General features: G+C 41.8%; 1 protein-coding gene across 1 annotated transcript; it reads left to right on the forward strand.

The window, feature by feature from the left end:
* The first annotated feature begins 373 nt into the window (after nt 1-373).
* On the forward strand, nt 374-17,850 carry LOC118390241 (plastin-3). The gene is made up of 16 exons (XM_035780598.2): nt 374-541; nt 6,788-6,892; nt 7,185-7,336; nt 8,504-8,633; nt 9,350-9,482; nt 9,642-9,723; nt 10,027-10,192; nt 10,443-10,585; nt 11,101-11,196; nt 11,331-11,526; nt 11,636-11,714; nt 11,840-11,957; nt 12,160-12,293; nt 14,144-14,267; nt 14,502-14,626; nt 14,876-17,850. Exons 2-16 carry the CDS (start codon nt 6,832-6,834, stop codon nt 15,006-15,008), a joined length of 1,872 nt encoding a protein of 623 aa, XP_035636491.1. The 5' UTR covers nt 374-541; nt 6,788-6,831; the 3' UTR covers nt 15,009-17,850.
* Nucleotides 17,851-18,015: the final 165 nt, after the last annotated feature.

Genomic DNA, 18,015 nt, shown 5'->3' on the forward strand with positions numbered 1-18,015 from the left:
TTCCTATGGGTAAAATGAATGGTGTGTAAAAATGACTGGACTCATTTCCCTGTTTGACCTCTATGTTTGATGGGTATTATGACACCTTCACTGTGGGACTCTATTATGAACAACAAAATTGCTAATTCCAAAATGGCTGCAGTGGCTGCTACTAGCTAGCATGAGGACAAAAACAACAATTTTCTTGAAAAATAAGCAATATTTCAATCTTCTCAATGTATCAGTTTGGATAAAGGTACATATTTGGAGTACAGTAGCATATCACATCCCTGCACTGAAGAACGTTTTCCGAACAATATCTCATGCTGGCTCAGCTCTCTTAATCTAACCATGATGGCGTTCCGACCCCAGTGCAGCCCAGTGAAACAAGTGTAACGGTAGGGTTGGAATGTTCTGGCTACTCTGAACACCTAATGGGTCGTCAGCGGGCGGGGATAACATTCCACCCGCTCACTTTTCCGTGCCTTGCTGGATGAGGGAGGAAGTCTCTGGGCTCGAGCTGGACGTTTTGTGGAATTTGGGGGGCATCTAGTTAGCTAAAGTAAGTTATTCTTAAGATTCAAAAAAGTACATCATGGTTTGTTGAAACTTGTTAAAAACTTCGAATTGTTCATCCATTACAGTATTAGTTTGCCTGTTTGCTTTTTATTTTTAGCTTGCAGTACGTTCGCATCTGTTAGCCATTTAGCTAGCAACCCAAGCTAGCCAGCTACATTATTCGTTCATCGTCCCAACTTTACTTGAGGAAATAGCTTTTTTTTAGGGTGAATACGTGATTGGTTACGTTAAGATCTTTAAAATTGCAATATATTAAAAAATATATGTAAAGAAAGGACGACGGGGAATACCATTGTGCATCCATTTTACCACCCACTCATTGCACCTGGAAGAACAATCAGTAGCGTTAGCTAGCTAACGTTAATTGCGTCTGCCATGAAAAGTGGCAGCTGCAGTTGGTTGTTTTCTGCCAACATGATAGGATATTTGATGAGTATTCTTCTATCCCGCGCCTATTAAAGTGCCGATATGTTTGTACGACCTAACCTAGTAGCCTGCCGTAAAGTCAAACAGGGAGTAGACTCGTGCCACATAGTCTACTGCGCCCTCAAAAACGTACTTTTTTTGTTCGTAGCCTACCCAAATAAGTACATACCAGCCAGACTCTATTGGCAATGTTTTGAATTACATTCGAAATAACTATTATCCTCAGAAATATTACACAATGACCTATACTATTTATTTTGAAGCAATGTTTCAATATTATAGGGGATTTGAAAAATGTCCTAAATATTAGTGCTGACTGATGCTGGTTAGGAATGTAAAAGAACGAGGACATCATTGCTACATTACTGACTTTAATGCAATCATGCATATCCTCTCTCCCATGTAGGCAGCATTCTCAACCATAGTGATATCTTGCTGCTTGCTATGCGTAGACCAAATAACTGGCTGCTTCAAGAATTCAGTCACCAGTCTGATGACATTCTTTCCATGCATGCAGGATACCTGTTGCCTACTTTAAAAAAAAAACTTTGTGGGAGATAATGCCACACTGTTCATACAATTTTTTTTCACCCAATGCATGCGTGTGTGTTAAAGCCACAATCTTGAGATTGTGTTTAAGCCCAAGTCATCCTCAGCGCTTTTAGTATGAAGCAGAGGGATGGAGTCAGGGAAATAAATGTAGGCTAGTCACTCACATTCCTAGACATAGCTAAGGATGCAAGGACAGTCATTCCACAGTGCATATTTTATATCCATTTGCTAGTAACAACCCCTATAGACAATACTTTGTGCATACAGTTGTACAAATGTGTGCATTTTGTGGTGGAGTAAAGGCATGACATGTTTAGACCTATTTATAGTGCAGTGAAGACCGAGAGGAAGAGGTGAAGTATAGTATTGTATATAAATAATCTTTGGTTAAGATCTTTTCCTGGCTAGTCTAGTTCCTTTCTCTGTGAGTGAATGCATTATAGCTGGCTCATTCTTCTGTCTTAGTATGGTCTGATTTTTGTTGTCCTTATTCATAAAATGAGTAATCACATAGCTTTGCCTTGGCCGGTTAAAGCTGCAATAAGTAACTTTTTGGGCTACTCTTCCAAATTCACATAGAAATGTTAGTTATAGATCGGTTATTCACATTGACAGCAAGTCTAAGAAGCGGTATATCTGTTCTGTGTGGGCTATGTCTGCTTCCTGTTAATTAAAAAAAATGTTTACCAGCTTTAAACAGCTGAAAATACAATATGTTTGGTTATGAAAAATATATTTCACAGCGGTTTAGATGGTACAATGATTATCTACACTATACGTGCTTGTTTTGTCACATAAACTGAAATGTATTTTTGCAACACGGAAATGGCGGAGCAATTTCTGCATAGTACAGCTTTAAGCCCAAAGTTTGGTTTTAGCATTGGCACATCAGCAATGTGTCAGCTGTTTTTCACGGGCAGAAAGCTGTTCTTTCTAACCATGTTGGAATAGGTCACACTGTGGTTTTGATCTTTAGGATCTGTCAGTGAGTCACCTGTCAGTGAGTCACCTGTCAGTAAACATAATTATGCTTATCTTGTACCCACACAAGCTGACAGGAAGTTGATCTGTAATGTCATAAAGAACATGTAGTTTAGAATAGGCTCAAGATATCACATGTAAGTGGAAAGCTGACGGTGCAGAAAATCCTCATGTTCCTGTAGGAGCTCGCTGGGTGTGTGCACATGAACTTGACCACACTTGGGAGGGGTGCCCATTCTATTTATGTGCCTTACATTTCCCATGTCACGGACGGGGCGGGTGAAGCACTGGCAAGGTGTGGTCTTGGCTCTACCCTGTTGTCTCTACCATCTGGGAACCCTCCCCTGATCTGACTCAACTGTCAGAAAGATCAGTTCAAACTTGTAAATGTTTTTTTTATGTTGTGGCAATTAACAGCTGTCGCCGGCTGCTGCAAAGTGTCTAATTGCCGTGGAGGTGGGGCTAGTATTAGTCGCAGAATGACTTTTCTTTAAATCCTCTGGTCTTGTACTAGAGTGCCTAGCCATATGTCAAGATGTTATAATTATGTGTAAATTGTTGCGTTGACTTGCTGCTAAGCAAAGCATTGTCAATTTGAATAATGCATTTGAATCATATCACATTTTGTGATCATGCTATTATGCAAATGTACTTCTATTCAGAGAACATTGTTACCTGTATCCGTCCAATGTATTTAACTTTGTCACCCGTCCAAAAACAGCTTGTTCTGTCAACTGCCATTGAGGCCTGCTATTTTTAGGTGTTGACAGAGATGTTATTCTTAACGTTTATCCCCATGTCTAGACATGATGGTTCACATTACAATGTCCTTATTCTTCTATACCAGTAATGATTATACTCTACTGTGTGCACACTACTTCTCTACCGCCTCCATTTTTGCTCTGTGTATGTAACCCCCACCCCCTCTCTCATTCGTTTGCTTTCTCTCGCCCTCTCTCTTTCTGTCTGGGGTGTGACAGGGGTTGGCATATGAGGTCATGTTTGGAGTCCCTTATTATGGCTGGTCTGACTCCAGTGGCCTCATTTCACATCCAGGCGAGGCTCAAATACAGTTACACAGTAATAGTCATTCACATGGTTGGTAATTTTCCTAATGATAATACAAAGGTTTACTTAGGGTTGTATGTTTTCTCTCGTTGTATAGTCTTACAATGGCTAAACAATACAAAATAAACAAGAGGTATGGGTGTGAGGATGTGTGAATTTTGATCAGGCTAGGCTAAATTTACCCCTCATGTTGTAGGCCTATTCTAGCAGTATTGCGCCCTGTAATTTTGAATTTCAACTTGCAGAATGAGATGGTTTGATTATTGGGGAAATGCCCCTACATGACTCACATAGGAAATTGCTACTCTCTGGGGGGAAAACGATTGCCTTGTATGGTTTTGACTGAATTTCATTTCCAGCTGCTTGATAAGGAGTGTGAGTGTCGTAAGCAGAAACCAAAGCACCTCTTTGCCCCCTTAGTTTATGTGAGTGTCAAGGCAATCAATGATCTTCATTCATGGCAGTGATTACACATTCTGTCTTGTCTTTTGTCCTTTGTTCGTCCTGTTGAATGTGTGCCTGTGATGCCAGATGCAGATTAGGAGAAATTGGTCCCATTGGAGGAACTGAACTGACTGATATTGCCATCTTATTTATGGTCATGACTCATGATTTAGGCCTCTCTAATCAATTGATCTATTATCATAGATCATTTCTTCATACCCAGGACTTATATTTAGCAAGTACATTTTGTTATGCACTGACTCACTGTATTGTATAGCCCATTTGACATGTTGGTTGTGCTGTATCCAGATCTCCATACCGTGCCTGTGCCATCCCGGGATATACAGTTTTATCAGTAGTACACACACAAGGGGTGTAATTTATTATTCTTTTTTTATAATAAAAGGCCAAAAACCAACACTTACCAGAATGCTAACAAGTACTAACGACTTCTCATATTGCATGTTAGGTAAATGCTAACGAGTACATGCAAACATTTACCTCTAGGACAGACAGCCCAGCCTATGAAGTTATGAAAGTATCTCAAAACACAGCTTGCAGCACAGACAAAACAAATATTCGGCAGCAGGGATCTTAATCCAGGAGGGGATTGTCTCTGCTGCTTGATCTTGATACTTTTAGTCATGTAGTGTATGTGGACACCTGCTTGTCGAACATCTCATTCAAAACTCATGGGCATTAATGGCGTTGGTCCCCCTTTACTGCCACGACAGCCTCCACTCTTCTGGGAAGGCTTTCCTCTAGATGTTGGAACATTGCTGCAGGGACTTGCTTCCATTCAGCCACGAGCATTAATGAGGTCTGGCACTGATGTTGGACGATTTAGTCGGCGTTCCAGTTCATCCCAATGGGGTTGAGGTCAGGGCTCAGTGTTGGCCAGTCATGTTCTTTCACACCGATCTCGACAAATCATTTCTGTATGGACCTTGCTCTGTGCACTTCACTGCACTATAAATAGGTCATGCTGAAACAGGAAAGGGTCTTCCCAAACTTTTGCCCCTAAGTTGGAAGCACAGAATTGTTTAGAATATCATTGTATGCTGTAGTGTTTCCCTTCACTGGAACTAAGGGGCCTAGGCCAAACCATGAAGATGATTTTTTTTGAAGCCCCATACCATTTATTCCTCCTCCACAAAACTTTACATTTGGCACTATGCATGGGGCAGGTAGTGTTCTCTTGGCATCCGCCAAACCCAGATTTGTCCATTGGACTGCCTGATGGGGGAGAATGATTCATCACTCCAGAGAACTCTTTCCACTGCTCCGGAGTCCAATGGCGACAAGCTTTACACCACTTCAGCCAATGCTTGGCATTGCACATGGTGATCTTAGCCTTGTGTGCGGCTGCTCGGCCACGGAAACCCATTTTATGAAGCTCCCATCGAACAGTTATTGTACTGACTGTGCTTCAGAGGCAGTTTTGAACTAGGTAGTGAGTGTTGCAACCGAGGACATATGATTTTTACACGCTTCAGCACTCTGGGGTATTGAAGAGCCATCCTGTGGCTTTTCCCAAAGTATAAACGGTATACTACCCAAGCCTATTAATTATGTTCTGAAAGCATGATTGTGAGGAATCCAGATTCCCAAGCCTATGTCTTCAGGGAGGAGTAATTTGTTAAAAAAAGAACATTGTAATTGCATTCATACTTGTGAGTATTTTGTCAGTGCAAGCCTTCATGGGTGAACTCTTTATGGAAGGAGAATGTGCTTATTCCAGTTTAGCTTTGGATGGTGCAGAGTGGGAACAGTACAGGGCGGCAGGTAGCCTAGCGGTTAAGAGAGTTAGGCCAGTAACTGAAAGATCGCTGGGTCAAATCCCCAAGCCTACAAGGTGGAAATCCTGTCTGTGCCCTTGAGCAAGGCACATAAACCTAATTGATGCTGTAAGTCACTCTGGATAGGAGTGTCTGCTAAATTACAAAAATGTACATGTATGCAGCTGATGTAGCCTATTTTTATAGACAGACCTGTTTACTGCATTTCAACATGGGAGGGGTGGCAGTGCCTCAACGAAGTACTTATCCATGAGAAGAATGGAGATCACTAGGGCCTACAAATAAGCAAACGTTGGTGAAGGAAACATGAAAGCGCATGGAATGGATTGTATTCTGTTATCTCTGGTATTTGTTGGTGCCCTTGAATAGTGAGACAAATATTTCAATGTGAAGGGTGACTATCGCCAAAATACTTATGGCTGGCTCATTCCTGAGTTGTGACCTCTCACCGCTATTCCTATCCCCCCCTACTAACTGCACTTAATCTGACTCTATATAGGCCTACCAATAGTGACATCCTTCAAGTGGGGTTATCTATCATTTATATAAACATACTGTAGTAACCTAATATCCAATTAGACACGTGCTGTGCTGATGTGGAGTGGTCAGTGAGGCAGCAGTACTCTAGTGTCTCTGTCTCTGTGTGAGCTCAGGTTCCAGCCAAGTGAGCCACAGAATAAGTCATCTGTCATGCTAAAGTGACACTATCTTCTGTTCTCTCCCACTGCAACAAGGATTTAAATGCTCAGTAGACAGGACTAATACTGGTGTCCTCTTCTCCTCCAAACCCGCTCAGAGGTCATGGAGGGTCATATTGTTACAGAGAGGGTTGCTCGTAAGGGAAGTAATGTAATGGTATCCCCTTACTGTCATTTCCCCTTCTGCCGCTCATGATCTGAACTGTTCAGGACTTCTGTTCCCTGTCTCTCTCTGATTTACCGACCTGTTTGTCTGCACAGGACCCACCTCTCTTGACTGACCACCTTCAGTCATTTCCATCAACATGGCAGGAAAGATCTCCAAAGACGAGCTGGAGGAGCTGCGAGAGGCGTTTGGCAAAATTGGTGAGTTGGCTACATCTGTGATTTTACAGTTGATTGATTTGATTTGCTACATTAGTACGACCAGTATGGCTTGTTTCATAATAAATGTTTGTTACATTAAACATAGTCTACAACTGCTTCATTGTACTGTCCCTGACTTTTTAGTTATTCACTTTCACTTACACGTCCCTTGCCTGCTTTTTTTCCTATTGTTTCTGAACTAGCCCAAGGATTCAAGCAAAAAAGTATTGTGTGTTAGCTGAAACGTATTTAGAAAATATGCTCAAACTGCGGTCTGTCTGTGCTTTTGTAGACCTCGATGGCAATGGATCCATCTGTGACTATGAGCTCCATGAACTGTTCAAGGAGGCCAACCTTCCACTGCCTGGCTACAAAGTCAGGGAGATCATTCAGAAGCTGGATCGCAACAAGGACAACAAGATCAGCTTTGATGAGTTTCTGTCGGTGAGTCATGTTTGACAGTCGTGTGTTAGTCATCCTAAGGGAGTCGGGTTTCAGCTAGTCAGGTTTGGCCAGTCATCCTCAGGGAGTTGGTGTCAGCGAGTCAGGTTTGGCGAGTTTGTTCCAGTTAATGAGGGATTTGTTGTTTGGAGTTCTGCCTATCCCTGTCTGACTAAGGGGACCATCTTTTGCTCCTTTGTGAAATCAAGTTCCCCTTTGAAATTCTTGTGAACTATCTCTTTAACGTGTCAATTGAGTGTCCACTAAAGCACACACAGGAATGAGGAAATGAGGTCAGATGGTGAGAGTTCCTGTATTTCGTTTCACCCATGATGAGAGAACAGAAATTCATTGGCCTGTGCCAGTCTCTATTTAGAGTAATAATTTAACCAATGGGATCCTAAAATAAATATTACTAATCTCTCTATTTTAGGCCATTTCTCATAGCTCACTGACGAGAGGAACTTTTTTGTGGGTGGGGGGGGGTGTTTTCATTTTAAAATATGGTGGGTACAGTATGAGATTAAGATAATTGTAAACCATATAAATAAAATAAATTTGTAAATTAAATAACAGACGGTCATTACTTATGAAGGTACATTTTGGGCTCCCAAGTGGCGCAGCAGTCTAAGGCACTGCATCTCAGTGCAAGAGGCGTCACTACAGACACCCTGGTCCGATTCCAGGCTGTATCACAACCAGCCGTGATTGGGAGTCCCATAGGACGGCGCACAGTTGGCCCAGCGTCGTCCGGGTTTGGCCGGTGTAGGCTGTCATAGTTAAGAACAAATTGTTATTTACAGACTTGCGTAGTTAAATAATAAAAAATGCCTATTGTGTTTTCCATGGACCTCTATCTACAGTGCATGGGCAGTGTAGGCTAACACCACTTGATCCTATGTTTGTGGTCTGGAGTAGACTTCGTACAGTATCCTGTAACATGTTGAATTAGAAAGGAGGATAAAAAGGTTTGGTTCACAGAGGCGCTTGGCTTCCTGCTAAACACCTGTGTTTTTGTTGCTAAGCCTGCAACACCATTGCAGGCTTACACTGATTTATCTTGTGATAATGCTTATGATAATAACTGAGCATAATTTAAGCAGAAATGTATTAGGATCTTGAAGAGGTTGGCCGTTGAAGCTAAAATGCACTTTGCCCCTTCTACTGCAGATATTCCAGGAGTTGAAGAGCAGTGACATTGCCAAAAGCTTCCGCAAGGCCATTAACAGGAAGGAGGGGATCCTGGCCATTGGGGGTACATCTACGCAGTCCAGTGAGGGCACGCAACACTCCTTCTCTGGTGAGCTGCTCAGTCTCCTTCTACTAATGTTGAGGGGATTGCATTACAGTATGCTGTACTGTGTATATACACAGTGTGTACAAAATATTAAGAACACGTGCTCTTCATGAGACTGACCAGGTGAATACAGGTTAAAGGTATGATCCCCTATTGATGTCACTTGTTAAATCCACTTCAATCAGTGTGTATGTGTGCCATTCATATAGTGAATGGCCAAGACTAAATATTTAAGAACTGCAACAGTGCTGTGTTTTTTGTTCTCAATAGTTTTCTGTATATATCAACAATGGTCCACCACCCAAAGGACATCCAGCTGACTTGACACAACTGTGGGAAGCATTGGAGTCAACATGGGTCAGCCTCCCTATGGAATGCTTTCAACACCTTGTAGAGTCCATGCCCTGACTAATTGAGGCTGTTCTGAGGGGGTGCAACTCAATATTAGGAACGTGTTCCTAATGTTTTGTTTACTCAAGTGTATAGGCCTTTTGATCTAATTTAAGGGAACCTTTCTCATGAGTTTTGGTAGATGCTCTCTGTCGCTCATCTCATAGTGGATTGATTACCTACTCTACACTAGGGGCCCTAGTCAATTGAATCCAATAACTGGGTTTCCTTGGATGTGAAACATAACATTATTCCCATGTAGTGAGAGAAGGTGTATAAAGTGGTGCTGGTTGTGTTGGCTGAGAGTTTCCCTGTGCTGCCCTGTGCAGAGGAGGAGCGGTACGCGTTTGTTAACTGGCTCAACACAGCGCTGGAGAATGACCCTGACTGCAAGCATGCCCTGCCCATGGACCCCAACTCAGATTCCCTCTTCAAGGCCATGGGCGACGGCATCGTTCTCTGGTGAGACATAATTATTTAAATCGCTATGACTGTGTAATTCTGCCCTTACAGCCCTTAACACAGCTAATTTTCCTTACACCTGGTTGGTTGAAATGGGGCATATCGGCGTCTCCCAACATTAGGACCCCTCATAAACCAGCTGTGTATGTGCTCCTGTAGTAAAATGATCAACCTGTCGGTGCCAGACACAATTGACGAGAGGACCATAAACAAGAAGAAGTTGACACCGTTCACAATACAGGTCTGTACAAACTCAACCAGACTGGTTACATACATATTCTTAGGCTGCCTAGAAACACAGCCCAATTCTGATATTTCTATCACTAATTGGTCTTTTGACCAATCAGATCAGCGCTGAAAAATATCATGTGATTGGTCAAAAGACCAATTTGTGGGAAAGAAATAGTAATTTGTTAGCGATTTAGCCAATAGATAAAGTTTCATCTCTATTTATGTTTCATGTATGAATGTGGGAGGATCTGTTTTGTTTTTTTTCCTTTTTCCTGCAAGGGACTTCAAAGTGTTTTGTTTCTTCATCCTGCAGGAGAATCTGAACCTGGCTCTGAACTCGGCCTCTGCTATTGGCTGCCACGTGGTGAACATCGGGGCTCTGGACCTAAGGGAGGGGAAGCCCCACCTGGTACTGGGCCTGCTGTGGCAGATCATCAAGATCGGCCTTTTTGCTGACATTGAGCTCAGCCGAAATGAAGGTGAGGAACTTTCACAGCACAATCACTGTCTTGGCGACTCATGAACCTGTATCTAACCGTCGTGATATTCCTCATCATGGTACATTTACCCATTACAAGGAGCAAAGGTCTCTTTCCTTTTATATCACAACATTATGACGTCCAGCCAGTTTGTCCTCAGTGTTGGAGTGGCTTTTCCTGGTTAAAGAACTCTTTGGTCAGTGAGTGTTGAGGTGCTGTAGCTGAGCGAATGTCCTGTGAATCCCCCCAGCCCTGGCTGCTCTGCTGAGAGATGGAGAGACCCTGGAGGACCTGATGAAGTTGTCTCCAGAGGAGCTGCTGTTGCGCTGGGCTAACTTTCACCTGGAGAACGCTGGCTGGCAGAAGATCAATAACTTCAGCTCCGACATTAAGGTAGGGATGTACGGTCCATGTATGTTTGGTTCGTATTCACTGTATCTGTATGTTTAATGAAGGTGAAATAGTTTTATGTTTTCCTCAGAAAGAAGTGGAACTATGGCTTAATAAAATTGATTAGACAATCAAGGCTTCAACCAAATCTGGACTCTTAATTCTATTCTTTCAAAGCAAACAATTCTTTGCTCTGATGATATCTTTGGTTTTTATGCCTGTGCTTTATGATATTTCTGACTGACTGTATCTTTTCTTCAGCTGACAGACCTTTCAACCTGTAAAGGTACTTCATAGATCAACTTCCATAATGTATAAGAATTGACAATGGCTTCATACATGTCATCAAGATCATTGTACAGTATTAATATTTCCATTGTTCGTCATGGTCATTGCATACCTATCCATTGTGTCCTGTGTCGTCTTGTTCCCATGTGGCCTGCACAACCTTGTATCCCAGTGTACTTGTATATCTTTCCAATGCTGAGGTTCAAACGAGATGTCGGTCTCTGTTTCAGGACTCCAGAGCCTATTTCCACCTTCTCAACCAAATTTCCCCCAAAGGCACAGAGGAAGATCAACCACGCATAGACATCAGCATGGCAGGCTTCAGTGTAAGCACCTTAACGGAGAATATACACATTTCGTATACAGAGAATCAATTGTTTTCAGTTAATATACGTACATTCAGAAGGGATAAATAAAATACATCCCTGGTATGAACCTGTGGTGTGTCTATTACCTGCAGGAGAAGGATGACCTGAAAAGGGCAGAGAACATGCTTCAGCAGGCTGACAGGTTGGGCTGTCGACAGTTTGTCACCCCAGCTGACGTCGTCGCCGGCAACCCCAAACTCAACCTGGCCTTTGTGGCCAATCTCTTCAACAAGTACCCATCTCTCACCAAGCCTGAGGGAGAGGACATCGACTGGGGGCTGCTGGAAGGTGGGTGCCGAGCTAGACATCTGTTGGTTATGATTGCTGGGTGGATTTTGTCCAGTATACATTGTACTCCCTGAAACCATAAAATCACCCGAACATCTTTTCTGTTTAGGTGAGACACGAGAAGAAAGAACATTCCGGAACTGGATGAATTCCCTGGGTGTAAACCCACATGTCAATCATCTGTATGGGTATGTACCAAATGCAAGTAATTATTTACATTGAAAATTAACATGCCAATACCTTACTTCTCCCTACCAGTGGTATTCATACACAGGGTCAGGTAACCTATATAACGATTATCTTTCCTCTATAGAGACCTAGCGGACGCCTTGGTCATCCTCCAACTTTATGAAAAGATCAAAGTGCCCGTCGACTGGACCAACAAAGTCAACAAACCACCATATCCCAAGATTGGTACCAACATGAAAAAGGTTAACTATATTCTCAAATAAAATGTATGTTCCTCCTATAATTTTTACTTTGAAAAAATGCTAAATAATGATCAAATGGCAGAATTTACTGTCTCTGTCTTCAACTATTCAGAAGCTCATAGATCAAAAGAACACAGCTCCAGTTCTGGAGAGAGACTAAAGGTGTGTTTCTCTTGACAACTGCTATGCTTTCTCTGCTCAGTTGGAGAACTGCAACTATGCGGTGGAGCTGGGGAAGACGACGGCGAAGTTCTCTCTCGTTGGCATCGGTGGGCAGGACCTGAACGATGGCAATGCCACCCTGACGCTAGCCCTGGTGTGGCAGCTGATGAGGAGGTGAGTCCTGGCACATGCTTAGTTCAATATGTAACATACCTTTCATAACCAGGGAGACATTTTCTGTTTTCACCACTGCAAAATATGTTGCTGTTACTTTGATGTTTATGGAAAAACATATGAACGCACAGGTAAATAAAGAGGGGATAAGCTCTGAAAGGAAATTTGATTCCAATTTACTCTTCGCTGACCACCGCCCCACTCAGACAACATTTTCCCAGGAAGCTCCATTCCCCATTCAAACCTCTGGAGAAAACCCTTCACAACAATCTAAAAAAAAATGTTGCCCTGTTTTCTCCCCAATTGCGTGGTACACAATTGGTAGTTAGTCTCGTCGCTGCAACTCTGGTGCGGACTCGGAAGAGGCGTAGGTCGAGAGCCGAGCGTCCTCTGAAAACACAACCCAACCAAGCCGCACTGCTTCTTAACACAGTACCCACTTAACCTGGAAGTCAGCCGCTCCAATGTGTTGCAGGAAACACTGCACCTGGCGCCAGTGTCAGCGTGCACTGCGCCCGGGCCTGCCACAGGAGTCGCTAGTGTGCGATGGGACAAGGACATCCCTGCCGGCCAAACCCTCCCCTAATCCGGACGACGCTGGGCCAATTGTGCGCCGGCCAGGTTGTGGCCGGCTGTGACAGAGCCTGGACTCGAACCCAGAATCTCTAGTGGCACAGCTAGCACTGCGATGCAGCGCCTTGATCACTGCGCCACTCGGGAGGCCAAACTGTGTTTTTACTACACAATAAAATTAAACTCAGACTATCCATTGATAATTAGGATACTATTGGATATGTTGTGGTGGACTGTCATTACAATTGCTTCAGGGGAACCTGTTACGATGAAGTTTGTAGTGTGGCTAGCCACTGGATGGCTCTGAATGCACGCAGTCAACGTTACTACTAACCACTTGGAGCTAATTAGTACTCAAGTGGTATCCTGATATCGACAGACGATGGATGATTGGTTGTATTCATAATATAGCTAACTTAGCTAGCTTACATACATTTTGAGAAAATGTTTTGTTAACTGGCTAGCTAGCTTTAGCGAGGTTTGGTGGTCATTGAGAAAGCACTAGCTAACCAGCTGAGCTAGCAAACAAAGTAACAAAAGTCTAATTTCAGATTCTAAAAATACTTCAACAGGCTCTGCATTTCAGAAATCAGAGTAGCAAGTTTCCCTCGTGCACTGTTATTTAGCTACTTTTTGATAAACTCTGTTTTGCCATAGCTCTCATTGGCTTTCATGCGTTTGAATCATGAGCTTGTCCGAGGTGTTCAGACTCAACGACAGTTGCTATCCTTTGGCGCGATCTGGGGGCAGGACTTCGCAAAGGGGCAATTGTCTTGTTTTCATATTCTGACAAAATATATTTTGACAATCTTATCTTATTTGTTGTTTCCTGAAACCAAAAATATGCAGCTCCAATGTAGCTTTGCATTGTTACTTAAAAATACCAACCAGTTGTTGTCTCAATGCCTCTGCTAGGCGGGGCCAGGTGTTGAAGTGGGTGGTGCGTGTAGACTAACTAGAATTGCCAGTTAGTCCTGGTGCAGTGCTAGTATCTGTGGCGTCACTGTCAGCAATATTTATGACATGCTCTCACGATTATTTCTCTGTAAATCAAGGTCGTAAAGAAGAGGTAAGGCAGCATAGGGGCAAATGTTTTGTAAACCTGCACTGGAATATTTAAACAGTGGATTGTTAATTCTTAAGCAGAACTTGATGAATAGGTGGATTGTTTTTGGTTTACTTTTGACTGGCCTTCAATGATTACATGCTGACCATTGCACACTGCCGAGTGCCCAAGAAACTGACCAATATGTGAGCTAACTCTTGACATCTGCTAGATATACGCTGAATGTACTGGAGGACTTAGGAGATGGACAAAAAGCTAATGATGACATCATTGTTAAATGGGTCAATACAACCTTGTCAGAGGCAGGGAAAACGACCAAGATCTCAAGCTTCAAGGTTTGTAAAGCTTTATTAATATATTTAGGTTGTTTGTTTTTAATACATTTGTTTATATCTTTGTTAGATGCATACAACATTTGCCATACAACTATGTTCTGTAGTGATAATGCAGTCACTACATTGAATCCTCCAATCAGCAGACCTAATCTGGCATGCCACAAATTCTGACACTGTACTTGAGCTGATTTGTGAAGCAGGTATTTGACACTGTCCTCTGCCCTTGATTGTCAGGACAAAGAGATCAGCACCAGTTTACCAGTGGTGGACCTGATTGATGCCATCCAACCTGGAAGCATCAGCTACGACCTGGTCAAGACTGGTAGCCTCTCAGCTGAGGACAAGCTGGAGAACGCCAAGTAAGTCTTCCACTGATCTACCTGTCCTGATGATCATAGATATTGACCTGTAAGAAGAACTCAAGCTTCAATTACTTCCTGTTTTTTGCTATACTATCTGTTAAAAATTTGAAATATGGAGGGGTTGTGAAGTATATATTCAGAAGTCATAAGAATGAATATTAAACAAATAGGAATGTGTCCGAGATGTCGAGTCATAGAAGAAAGTGCTGATCAATATTAAATTAAACCACCCATTTCCCTTCTTAGATATGCCGTCTCCATGGCGAGGAAGATCGGCGCGCGTGTCTACGCTCTCCCAGACGACCTGGTGGAGGTCAAGCCCAAGATGGTGATGACCGTGTTCGCCTGCTTGATGGGCCGGGGGATGAAGAGGGCTTAACGGACTGGTTGTGCCACTTTGGCATTCCCACACAACTACCCACAAGCCTTTTGCTTTATTAAGGGCCACCCGGGAATGAAGAAAGACATGTGGAAGAAAATTGTTACCAATAGACATTTAGTTTTTAGTTTTTTTTCAATCGGTTTTGTGCTTTTTTTCACGTGTGTGTGGTACATTTTCACAACTTTTTGTACAAAACTCTAAACACAGCATCATGATATCTTCTCAACTTAGTTATTTTAACAACCAGTTAATCCATTAGTAAACATGCAAGATACATGTTTCAAAATTGCCCTTTAAATGTAGTATGCTACAGCACATTACACTGTTTTCACATTAGGGAATACACTTACATTACCCATCAACATTTACTGAAAATCAAATTTCTATTTAATGTGTGTTCATTCTTTCAGTCATTGATGCAAAATATAAATTTATTGTTCAGATATAATTACACTAGGTCTACTGTAATCAAATGAAACAAATTAAATTAATGAAAGAAACAATGTTTTGCAGGCACGAGTTTGCATCAAGCCAGTTTTAAACAGTTGACCATAGGTTCTCATCAACACAGTAAATGTCCTCATTGTTCATGCACCTGGGGGAAAAACCTGTTGACATGGTGAATCCAAGCCTGACATTGATCTGGATTGATGTCATTGCATGCCTCATTCATGGCCTGAAGGAGGGTGGCACACTCATGGGGATGGCAATCATACACCTTCCACCTGTATTCTAATATTGTATTGTACTTGTGTTCTATTGGCCCTATGTGGCTCAGTAAGAGCATGGCACTAGCAACACCGCAGAGTTTTTGGTTCAATTCCTACTGGGGTCACAGGAAAATGTGTTGACTCACTGTTGCCACTTTGGATAAAAGTGCCTGCTCTACATAAATGGCATATTATGAATTAGTATTGTATTGACCAATGCAATTATAGTAAAGCGGTGTAACCCCTCCCCCCAATCAAAAAGACCCCTGTAATTTTGGGTACATGTTCAGGGCAGTGGTGAGCAACATACGGCCTGTGGAAAATAATGGACCCTTTTCTGGCCGGCAAATAGCTTTCGACAAAAAAATAGGTCCTGGGGGGGAAATCTGCGGCATTCAGCTGAATTAAAATAAAACAAATCTCAATATGGCCCTCGAGACAATTATTTAGGGGATTCAATTGTTACAAACAGTACATATCTGGTCTTGTATATTGTGTTTTTTTACTTACTCTGAAGTAAAATAAAGGGTCACCATCATAATATATTTAATCAATAAGGCATGAACAGGTGTGGTATATGGCCAGTATACCACAGCTAAGGGCTGTTCTTGTGCACAACTCATCGCCGAGTGCCTGGACACAGCCCCTAGCCGTGGTATATTGGCCAAATACCACAAATCCCCGAGGTGCCTTGTTGCTATTATAAACTGGTTACCAATGTATTTCAGAGCAGTAACAAATGTTTTTTCATACTTGTGGTATGCGGTCTGATACCACGGCTGTCAGCCAATCAACATTCAGGGCTCGAACCACCCAGTTTATAATACATTATATATCATACTTTATGTTCATACTTTACAAACATTTTCATGGTGTAGTTCTCAATCTAGTAGACAAACCAGTTTAAACTCTACAGGTTTACCAAATGGTTAAGTGATTATCAATTGAGACCATTCGGATTAGGTAAGAGTAAAAAATACAATCATATCAAAAGTAACGTGAGCATTGTATTGTGAAAAGAATGTACTTTATTTGAACGTATTGCAATGTAAGACTTATTTATTTCTAGATGAAACACTGATTTAAGTTTTATGAAAAGGTGAATGTGTGTTGTACTTAGTCAGTTGAATTTGTGCATAGTTTAAAAACTGCCTTTTTGATCATCTGTTTTGTACTAAGCGTTGTGAAAATGTATCACATACTTGTGAAAATTGCACCAAAGTGATTGAAAAAAAACTGTAACACTGCAATCAAAAACCTAAAATTTCAACCTTGTTTTGAACGGAGGTATGTATACTACAAAATATTGTGCAGTCTTATTTGCGGTAAGCCCATAACATAAAGTTACTGAAGAACACTATGCCTCGTGTTACAGAGGACAACTTCCTATGTTACTTTTCGATATGCAACACTATCTCAATTCATGTTTCAGAATGCTGTATGGTATAAGTATGTATGTATTTTTCCAGTTAACAGGTTGTGTTTCTGAGTAGTTCTACTCCGGTTGATTATGTTACAATTATATCCTTGATGTGTACACTATATAATACATAATCATATCATCCCTTACACAGTGGATAACAATATTTAACTTGGACAAACTGAAATGGTGGTGGTTTAGGTGTTGCACCTGAACTTTCTCCTCTCCCTTATTGAAATGCATGCATATCTTAATAGCTTGTCTTCTCAACAGCTGCATATCTACGGAAGCCATAAGGTCAAACCTTAGTAATGACCAAACCTGAAGGGTATTCTCTGTATTCCTGTATTTACTTTATTTTGGGGGGATTATGGTAGATAGCTAGTAAACTGAGAGCAGCTGGGTGTCTGTCTGGCTTTTTCCTATTGTGCTATTTGTATGTCTTATTACTCTGGAAGAAACCAAGGGAGCTCACTTGACAGTTCGGTTTCCCTGGTTGTGCAGTATCTTTTAATGCCAACTTCTGATGCGCATTTGTTTCCTCTTTTCTTTTGTATTCAACATTACCAAAAAAATAGCCTAAACTATTTCTGCCTTGCAGATAGCTTCATTATATTCCATAGTTACCGTACCATTGCATTTTGGTCTCATGTGTATATGTTTACTCTGAAGTGCTTTATACAAATAATAAAGAAGAAAATGAACAATGCGTAAGAATCTGCTTGTTATTTATACATAGGCCGACATATACAATACATTGTGGAACTTTATCTCAGCCCTGGTCATATAGTATTTTCTGCCCTTTGCCAAGCAGACAACAAAAGGTATGCATAGTGATTGGTGTTTCCCTGTATTCATTGTGTGCTGTGGGAGG

This window comes from Oncorhynchus keta, chromosome 11, assembly GCF_023373465.1.
Source record: "Oncorhynchus keta strain PuntledgeMale-10-30-2019 chromosome 11, Oket_V2, whole genome shotgun sequence".
NCBI classification, from domain to species: Eukaryota; Metazoa; Chordata; class Actinopteri; order Salmoniformes; family Salmonidae; genus Oncorhynchus; species Oncorhynchus keta.